Source organism: Chenopodium album, chromosome 21, assembly GCF_948465745.1.
Source record: "Chenopodium album chromosome 21, dcCheAlbu1.1, whole genome shotgun sequence".
NCBI classification, from domain to species: Eukaryota; Viridiplantae; Streptophyta; class Magnoliopsida; order Caryophyllales; family Amaranthaceae; genus Chenopodium; species Chenopodium album.
In genome coordinates, this window is record NC_137854.1 from 32526112 (window position 1) to 32537155 (window position 11044).

The 11044-nt window shown below is 35.2% G+C and overlaps 1 protein-coding gene across 2 annotated transcripts; it reads right to left on the bottom strand.

Annotated features, from left to right (window-relative positions):
• Nucleotides 1-346: 346 nt before the first annotated feature.
• Nucleotides 347-9921, bottom strand: LOC145601782 (ATP-dependent (S)-NAD(P)H-hydrate dehydratase-like). Of its 2 annotated transcripts, none has more exons than XM_081657850.1 (12): nt 9804-9921; nt 8009-8256; nt 6752-6828; nt 6532-6641; nt 6334-6448; nt 5726-5788; nt 5383-5546; nt 2050-2111; nt 1856-1922; nt 997-1062; nt 784-912; nt 347-671 (listed from the first exon to the last, which is right to left on the bottom strand). In XM_081657850.1, exons 2-12 carry the CDS (start codon nt 8238-8240, stop codon nt 647-649), a joined length of 1110 nt encoding a protein of 369 aa, XP_081513976.1. In that variant the 5' UTR covers nt 8241-8256; nt 9804-9921; the 3' UTR covers nt 347-646. The 2 variants fall into 2 exon arrangements, with proteins under 2 accessions (XP_081513976.1, XP_081513977.1); XM_081657851.1 differs by having other exon boundaries at nt 9689-9804.
• Nucleotides 9922-11044: the final 1123 nt, after the last annotated feature.

Here is an 11044-nt window from a genome sequence, read left to right on the forward strand (position 1 = left end):
TACACACCACCAACATACATCATAATATAAGAAGATTGATTATTTTGCATAAATCTTGCACTTGTCAAACGAGACGGACAGAGTTTTGTACAAGGAAAATTGTATATTGAATTATTGATCATATTGATTTAGCTGTTACACTGCTTTGCCAAATAAATACATTTAGCAGGAGTGCTGTGTGTAAGACGATTGAGTAAATTTGTTAAGCAAAGTTGCTTTGAAGTGGTACTTTAAGATCAATTGCACCTTTGCTGCGAATGGCTACAGAAGAACTGCCGTGTGCAGTAGATCGTATTATACTAACCTGGTAGCCTGGCAGGATAACAAATGCAATGTCTACATACGATTTCCTTATGAAGCCCCATGACCTTTATTAGCATGTAAGCAATATTTAGATATTTGATCACAGTCTGAGCCTGACAAAACTATTACAGAGTACATTGAGCTTGTAGCACAACAGATCTAACATGCACGACCTCAACTTTAAGACTATCCATATAGCAACAACCTAGCAACTGTATGTTAAATTTTACAATCTACATGAAACAGGAAGAGAAGTAAGCAACAACGTACTTCTCAAATCATTATGTTCTTGTAGAGTGTCATGAAGCCTGGCAGCACCAACATTAAACAAATTGCAAAATCACTATATCGGACAGATATCTTCCAAACTGCAGAAGATGTAAAAGATTAAGACATTAAACTGTTTGCAAAAGCCGATCCCTAGTTCAACTGGTATCTCAAAAAGAAAAGAAAATTCATTGGGATAACCAGTAGTTATACCTCATCCCCAAAAACTCAATTATGTCGGTTGTAAGAGTTGCCCGCTTTTTATTCTGAAATGCTATGGATGCAGCTTTCCTCAGTAAAGCTGAGCCAGCTACACATCCCATCAAGGTTGGGTTCATTGTCCTGTTAAGCAGTTTAATAAAACTGAGGTATAAAAAGTATTCCACGATCTTAAACAGTGGAGAGAGTGGAGAATGCATAACTTACCCTATTCCCAGATCTCCTTCAGCTAGTTTTATGCATTGTCGAGCCCATGATAAGTATACAGCAACACTGGCATTAGGAGACAGGCACATAATAAGCAATACTTCTCACAAAACAAAACATATTTTGGCTTGTTTTGTTAACAGTCTAATACATTCGATCACCAGAGTGGTCAGAGCATATTTTGGCCTGTATTGGCAGCATAATCATTTTGGTCAGTTTAATAAATTTGATCACTAGAGTGGTAAGAACATTACTTAATTACCAAGATCCCAAAGTAATTTTAGCCAAAGGCTATATAATCTAATAGCCCGACATCCTGAGGATTGTAATAGTATTACCAATGTCATCTATACTATTCCTAAAATCGACAAAATAGATATGCTATCTAATCACCAGTTACCGCCTCATCTTAAACAAGCCTTCAACTCAAATTATTATCGTTTAAAATACACGTCAATCAAGATTCAAACACACAACCTTTCACTTGATTAGCAAAGGAGTCGCTATCGAATCTATGCAATTATATTGTTCAGTTTATCACACCGAGCTTTCATATGTTCCAACTAAAAGAGAACAGTTCAATGAATAACGTACACACACCTTTATTATATATACCATTACATTTACAATCTATCAATACTCACAAAAAAATTAAATACCTATCTGAAAAAAACATTATTACTCTTTTTGAGGAAACGCATCATCAACTTTACTTTAATTACTCATCAAACCATTTTGTACTATTTTGAATTGCCGTAAGTGGGGGATAAAAAAACATTTTAATATCATAGCATGTTCAATCAACCAGGCTATCACTTGGGCCGATAATTAGTTTTAGTCTACAGCTTAGTGAGCTTACCTCCCAGAAAGTATATCACCCTGGCCACCACAACGCCTAGGAGAACCAAAGATGCTCACTGAACAGACTGCACAAAGCATGAGCAAAGGAAAACCAAAAGATTAGTCATTGAAGCTAGAAATCGCACTAAAAAAATCCTCCCATTAGTTGGTTGACAATAAATTAATATTAGCATGACAAAGACGAAATAGCACCTGCATCACCATCACAAATGAGATCAGACTTCCCTTTCCTCAGAACTGTTACACCTCCAATCCTAGAAAATCCAGAAACCTCCCTTCAGTTGATATGCCAATGAATTCTTAATGCTTACCTCACAAAGTTGTATTTCATACTCGTTTAAAAAAAAATAATAAATACAAGTCCAGCAGTAGGTTAAATGCACACGACAACAATGGGCAACATTTAGCAGATATAATGGAAAAGAAGAGCAGGATTGTACTCTAGGCCTGTGTCTCTAAACACACCTGGCCTCCATATTATGATGCATTACATTTTACATCTATCAGGTTTACTTATGCTAGGAAAAAGCAGGGTTAGCTAGGCCATTACACCTGACTACCTGAGTTGGTATAGTGGTGATAAATAGTTGAAGAGAATGTAAGAAAGATATACAAAGATCTAGTGACAGAAAGTTAATCTATAAGGAAAGGACCGACAAATCAAAAGTTGGCCAGTTACAGTTGGCAATTGTCACCTTCAGTATTATCCATACAACTATATGCAAGAGATCAGCCCAAACCAGTGGCGAAATCCACCTATGCTCGAAGAATATACAGGAAGAAGCTCATCACTACTTTGGCTAGTGACGAGGGGGAAGGTTGATGCTTGATGCTATGAAAGGGCAATTAAGTAATTTGATGATAGTTTGTTATTTGGTTGTTATCCTTGAAGCTGAGCTGGAGTTTGTTAGAATAAGTTTGTTAGGGAACTCTGTAATAAACAGTAGAGTTGTAGAGAGGGAAGGCATTCAGAAAAAATAGTGGAGTAATTCCTTGGAGATATTCTTTCCTCTCGAAAGAAGGGTGTGTGACCTGTGTGTTGTTGATTTTGCTGTTCTTCAATACAACTTTCAATTTAGGTGTTATTTGCTTCCTGAGATTTGCTTTGAATTCTCTGTCCTGAACTGATTCCCAGCACTATATCCCTAATTCTTCCCCTAAATATTTTTTTTCCTCCCTATTTCCCATGATTGTTAGAAATCAATCTGGTCATTATTAGTGCTATAGCACCGGAAAATCATATAAGTTACATTCAAAATGCTATTGGGCCTGATTTAAATGCTGCAAATATAGAATTGAGAAAACACTAAAATACCAAGGCTGTAGAATTAGGTTATCTGAAAGTAAGGTACATCATCATGACAAAAACATGCATGCCTTTAAAGTAAGGTACATGCATTACCAATAGGCTGATTAAAAGTTACAATATGTCCAGCAATTTGGCTAAGACAGACAGATAATACACTGTTAAACAGTCAAACTTTATCAGCCACGTGATGATGCCTTAAAGTCCAACATGAATTATCACAACAAAAGAAGATAATCATGTCAAAAGATTCAAACTATATCCCAAAGAACAGATAGAAGGTACAACATACATTAACTTAAATTTACTACAAAGAATTAACTCAACTACAAAATCAAATCTTATACTTTGTATACATAGCATTAAAGCAAGAGAGAACATTCATATGTCCAGGAAGAAAACATTTGTCTCTCAGGAAATTAAAAAGAGAAAGTCAGAAAACAATGTCATCATGGCTTCAAATGCTGTCAAGACCAATATATAATCCAAATGTATACAAAAAACTAGGACCATTGCATAAAACCTCAACTATGGAAGCAAGAACATACCATATAGTCCATATTCTTAAAAAAAGAAGGTTCGAATTTAAAACACACGAAAATCTTGAAAGGCCATCAATTAGACTGTAGAATTCCCCCTTATAGCTTTGATATTGAGTATTTATTTTATTTTATTTATTTTAATTTTTTGAAAGCCAAGTTTTAGATTAGATAGAATATTACTTTTGCTTGTTCATTTTGCTTGGTGTATTTTCCTCCCCCTTATTCTTGCGGCACTTAGTTAAGTCCTTAAATGTTATCACTATTGATATGTCCATTTTATATAGTATTTTACCCCCGTCCCTTGGTCATAATTAGTAGTGTTTTTGGCTCTTTAGAGTCACTTTTATTACTAATATGCGTTTTCTAGTGTTTTCGTAGTGTTTGTTGAGTTTTGTAGGGAATTGCGCCTTTGGAGCACTTTCCCGGGATTTTATGAAGCTACTACGAGCATTGGAGGAGTATGACCGTCGTTGAAGCCCAAGGCCGGCTAGAGCCATCGAGCCGGTGATTAAGGGCTCGGTATTTGGAATACCGAGGTTTGGACCGAGGAGTCGAGCCCAATCGCAAGTCCAAGACCTCGAGGAGCCACAAGGGCCCGATCGGGCAAGGCAGCGTCCAAGGCATGAGCGTGCTAGACGCGCCCGATCGTGCGAGCACCTAGCACGATCGGGCGGAGCTGCTGCATGAAGAACGCAAGGATAAAGGCGCGCCCGATCGGGCGGCCCTTAGCCCGATCGGGCGCGTGTTTCTGGGTTGCCTTGTTTGTCGAGGCATTTAGTTCTAATTAGGATCGTTAATTATTTTCGTTTAAGTACGTTTAGGATTGTAATTTTATACATTACTCTTTCCTTTTCACTTTCTCTCTCTACTTAATATTTTCTCTCTCTAGACTTTTCTCTCTACTTTACTTTAGATCTCGACTACTTTGTAATTTCGCCGTCTTGGTACGATTTCTATTTCAATTAATTTCAGTAATTTCTTCCTTTCAATTTCCTCATGGCTTACTTTATTATTATGCATGTTTTAGATTTAATTATGTCCGAGTAGTTTAATTCTAGGGTTTAGGGGAATCCATAATTAATATGAAGGGATAATTTGTTATTGTTGATTATTGACTTTGCATGATAATTTCTTATTGAATTGTTTTAATTCTTTGCAATTAGATTATGAATCGACAGATGTAATTTGATTGTGAATGTCTAGCGATATTGAATTGATGAATCGAGCAGATGTTAATTTGATATTAAAGGCTATTTTCAATAGGAACTTAGATCTAGTAAATTGCGAGAGCCTGTTAGATCTATGTTGGTAATAAATTGCGAGAGCCTGTTAATCATGTTATTTATGCAATGTTTATTTATTGATTGTTATGTTTTATCCCAGAATTTTAATTATTGGTGAACCTATGACCCTAGGCCTTCTTATTATCGACTTTCTCCCTGAACTCAATCTTCGTAGAGTAGTTTCACATTATATACAACAAATTGGTTACTTTAATAATTTAAACTATATTAATTAATTAGGAGTAGAAAGACCAGTTTCCCTGTGGATTCGACCCTACTTCCCTATCTACTTTAGTTAGAGGATTTAGGTAATACTTTTGATTAGGTGATACGACTTTAGCCTGTCAACTATAGAGAAGAACTGCAAAATTATAAGTACTTCTAGATGTTTTACCCTTTAACAAGAGACAATAGCTCGGCTGAAGATTCTTCTTCATTTACTTCACAATTGAGCACTTTCTGCACAAGGCGCTTGTACTCATTTACATTGGGTGTAAGCACAGCTAAAGGATAACCGCTAACCAGATCAAGAGAATTGGTTACAAGAAATAGTCCATCCTGCAAAACAAAGATTGTAACAGAATAAAGAATTCTATCACATGCAGTATAGTGATCAACACATCCTAATTAGGACTTAGGAGGCTATACTTAGATATTGGTTTATTGTTAACACTGATGTGTAGATAGTAAAATGACATAAGTGGAATTTGATGTTATAGTAAAGCATAAACTCATACCCCATCTATAACAAGTGGGACATTCAACTGGCGAGCATGTTTTATAATTTCACTCACACAATCCTGCACATCACATCAAAAACAAGAACACGTCAGAATTTGAAATAAAGCAATAAAACTGTTTAAGAATTTAGTACAGAAGGAATATTTTGTACAAACAAAATGAAGGCCAGCACAGTGAACAGCCATTGTCAGTTAAATAAGTATTTTGTAGGCATAAGAGGTCTAAACCAAAGAGTAGGCAGTAAAGTTGAATAATTACAAAATTAAGCACCAAAAAAAAAAAAAAAGGGCACCAAGTAATGTTAGATAAAACAAATTCGACTGAACTTTCTTCAACTACAACTTTCTTCTCCTCCAACCCATACTTACACGATGCACTCAAATTTTATTTTACAATCACTGCTTCAAAAATAAACAAAATATAAAGCATAACACTTGATTCACCCATTCAGGTGGCCAGTTCTCACACTAGTAGAAAAGTTGCCGGTTGTGTAAACTGTAGAATGATGCCATTGTAAACTACTCATGTAATATTAAAACAATTAATATAGGGGTTGAGAATAGACAACAATCTTCCAGAATGCACGAAGATCAGGAAGGCATACCAAAAGAAATTGATCCCTCCCAAGGCCTGGGCCAATAACAAGACAGTCAAATCGCTCCATCCATTTCTTAACTTCAGAAAGAACCTTGTTTGCAATAAATCCTTTGTCCTCGTCCCTGAAAAAGATGTTCCACATTACCACAACGTCAAACAGAGATAGTATGGATAATCAAATGGAAGCATCAGGATCCAACTTTACTTGACATTATATGACTCTTCCAATACCGGGTGCACAATCAGCTCAGGACTGTAGCATTTTATGATAGGAGCTGCATCTTTAGTGCAAAAAACATGTGACAAATCTGCACCCTAAAATAAAGGAAAACAAAGCCACCAAAACTCAGGTCCAAATCAGTGAAAGAAATTAAAAAATGATGCAATTTATAAAAAAAATATTAGTAACCTGCAAATATACTAACAATTTTTAAGGCTGAGATTGCTGCGAAGTAAGGAGCACCAGTGTATTCACGACAACCCCCAACAACAGCAATTTTCCCTGACACATTGCGGCTTGTATGTCAGCATTTTGAGCACACTCCAAACAAAATAACTAGAATGCTGTAAATAATCTACTGATCAAAGGCTGTAAGAGCGGACCAGATATTAGGGGGAAACTACAACAGCCCAAGAAATATAACAAAACATTCAAATCAACTCCTATGCAACTTCTGAGGAACAGCTTGCATATATCTTGTTTCCAGAAAGATAGCTACGAACTTAAGAAATAACAAACTATACCGAAACACGTCAATAAATTTGTTCCTGAAAATGAAATTTGTATCTTTTTCTAAAGTCAACACATTCAAACCCACCATTCTTTATCATACAGTTGAATCAACCATCTTTTGAGAACCTAATATTTGATATTTACAAGGTTTAGCACCTGCTAGAAGCAAAGGCAACCTTCTGATTAAGTAAATTCAAGAAACTTCAATGACAAATTTCAAGAAATCATAGTTTGTTTTTGCCAAATTAGACATTCAATTTACATTAGTACATTACTATCAAGCTATATTTTTCCTCAATGGTTTGGCTACAACACCTTGTAGCTTGGATGTATCTCAAACTTATAAAATTAAACATTTTCCCAAGAATATTAGCTTGTTTGGTTTGGCTATAACACCTTGTAGCTTGGATGTATCACAAACTTATAAAATTAATCATTTTTCCAAGATATTAGCTTTGTTAAGCAACAACTGCTGCTGACACAGGTTAATTATTTTGCTCTCCAGCGGTTGAACTGCAGTTACATTTAACCCAAATTACAAACATGTCATTTACATCCCCCATTAGAGTTGTTCTTATAGGCATATAAATATGCATTGAAATGCTAGAATAAAACTTCCATTCTTCAGTTAATGTTGATTATTCATACATTGATATATCTCCAGTTGCTACATTTAATTAGCTACTCTAGTCTTAAGTTTCTGAGTGATTAAAACCCAAAACCAATGAATCTATATTTGTTGCAGCGAAAGGTCTGTACTTAAATCACTAAACGAAACATTTTAAACTAATTAAATCTATAAGATCCTGAAGAACATCACAGTATATCAAATACTGCTAAAATCAACTTACACACATACAAGTAAATACAATGCCCTTTTTGTTCCCAATATGATACAATCAAAATCCAAAAGCTTAATAGAGGCAAATGAGAGATGGTATGAGCTCACCAGCCTGTCCTTTATATCGTGATAAGTCAAGGGTAGGAGTGATCCTTCTAATGATGTTCATGGCATCGGCCTCCATAACGCTCATTTTCACAGCGCAATTTTGGTCAGGGTTACCTCCTAAAGATCTTATCAAAAACTGTTGTCGTCTCAAAACAGCCGACAATACTGACACAGAACTTTTTGCTGCATTCAAACTTGTTAACCGGGTACTCATTCCATGTCCACTTAGCATCAACTAGCACTCCAATCTAATAATCCATAAAATGTTAACCAAGCTACCGAAGTTAGAATATCTCTATAATCAAAAGCACAAGAAAAACAGTGAAGCAATAAAACATATATGGAGTATACTGTATTAGGAAGAGGGGGAATAAGAGTTCATTTGAGCCGATACTTTCAATGAGAATTCATTAAAAGCAAGTCAAATCTAATTAGCATATTAGCCCCCATCCCTGAGCCTTCATTTCTGAACCAGCAGACGAGGGTACAATAAAATGCAGACTAAGGCCCCGTTCTCTTCACCTTAATTTTGTTGAACTGAAATTATTTTCACTGAACTGAAATTATTTTTGCTGAACTTAAATTATTCTTACTGAACTTGAATTAATTTTACTGAAATGAAATTATTTTTGCTGAACTGAAATTATTTTTACTGATTTTCTAGTATAATTCTTTTTTAAGAAAACTAAATTTTACTGAACTGAACTTATTTTTACTGAATAGAAATTATTTTTACTGAAGTGAAATTAATTTTACTGAACTAAACTTATTTTTACTAAACTGATATTTGTTTTACTTAATATTATATTTTTAAGATCAAGAGAACAGGGCCTAACTTTTCTGATTGGAAACTGCTTCGGGAATTATCAGGTACTAGCTGGAATTTGAACAAAGGAGTTTAGAGTTTACATGAAATTCTATCTTCCCCTGATTATGTCAGCAAATTAACTTCATTTGTAATCCTATTTTAAATTATCAGGTATTCGTGTAATCCTCATTTTGGTTATTTTCTTACTGTAAGATATTATTAATTTTCCTACTGCTAAAATTTTATTCACTCATGTAATTGTGTGATGCTTTTCCATAGCAGGGTTGAACTATCTTAAACTAGGGGAAACCGAGACGGTATCAAATCATGAGTATCTATAAGACACTACCCAAAGTTAATTCACTTACTAATGAAATAATTTGCAATTAAACTATGCTAGATAACCATAAGAAATTGAATCATCGCAGCAAAAATTTACAAAAAGATAAATAAACAAATTTAAATAAGAAATTACAGTAAATCATTTACATGCATCCAATAATCGAAGATTAGAGTATTGCACACAAGCAAATGAAAAAAAAACAAAAAAAAAAAAAAAAAAAAAAAACATAATATAAAATTCATATAAAAACAAACAAAAATAAAGCATCACATTTACAGAACTAAAATGAATTTACACATAACCAAAGAGATTCAAAAATGGAATTTCATTAATTAGAGTAATTCAGAAATTTAACATCATTAAAAAAAATTAAAGGAAAAAAAAAAAAAAAAACTGAACTGAGTAATTCGATTGAAAGATAAATGACATTACACATTTACACCCAAATAAAAAGGAGAAAAACAAAGTCGATTGCATGATTAAATAAAATTAATTGAACACACATAATCGAATTCAGTAATCAGATTACCTAAAATGAAAATCAGAATTAGACAATTAAGTATCTAAACAAAAGTAAGATAATAAAATTGATAACCAGAACTTTAACTTAGACTTGTGTACTTGAAAAATTGACATTAACGTACCGATTGAATGAGTGATTAAGCGTGATTATAATGTTTAGATTACGAGAGAAACCGCTGACCTGGGTTTCTGTTTTGGAGAGCTACAGCCCTTCACCTAATTCTTTTTGTTAGATTTCGGGAAAACTCCTTGGGTTGGAGTGTGTACCATTGAATAATATATATAGAGTTACAATACTAGTCCTAATCATGTTAGGAAACCTAGTACGATAAGAATACAAACTATATGACAAATATATACAAATATATCCTACTCTGCGACAAATATTATAATAATCCTTAATATCTATCACACCCCCGCAGTCGTAGCAGGAGGAGGGCGTACGCTAAGACTGGATCTAAAATCCAGAAATAAATCTCGTGGTAGGCCTTTAGTGAAAATGTCTGCAAACTGATATCTTGAAGGGACATGCAGAACCCAAACTTCACCCATAGCGACCTTTTCTCGAACAAAATGTATATCCATCTCCACATGTTTGGTGCGTTGGTGTTGAACTGGGTTGCCAGAAAGGTAGATTGCACTGACATTATCACAATAAACAACAGTAGCCTGCCGTAGAGGACAATGTAACTCAAGTAAAAGATTACGAAGCCAACACGCCTCTGAGACAACATTCGCGACGCCTCGATATTCTGCTTCTGAACTCGACTTAGACAGAGTATGCTGACGCTTAGATGACCAAGACACGAGGTTGTCCCCAAGGAAACAACAATAGCCCGATCGATGTGGACCGTCGGGTATCGGGACAACCTCCCCAGTCAGCGTCAGTGTAAGTAATAAGTCGATGAGAAACAGTCGGATATAAATGTAAGCCGTGATCGATCAATGGTACCCTGAACATAACGCAGAATGCGTTTCAATGCCTCATAGTGAGGTTCCCGGGGATCATGCATAAAAAGACACACCTGTTGTACCGCATATGCAATATCTGGCCTAGTAAAAGTGAGATACTGAAGAGCACCTGCTAAACTGCGATACAATGTAGGATCCCGAAAAGGTGGCCCTGCATCTGCACTAAGTTTGGACTTAGTGTCAACTGGAGTGGCTGCAGGTTTACAAGAGGCCATACCTGCACGCTCTAAAATCTCCTGTGCATACTTTTCCTGTGAAAGTAGCAAATAAGAAGGTTTTCGGGTTACAACAATACCCAAAAAATAACTCAGAGGACCCAAGTCAGTCATAGGAAACTCAGTTTGTAACTGAGATATGATCCCTGCACGCAACCTGTCAGATGAGGTAGCTA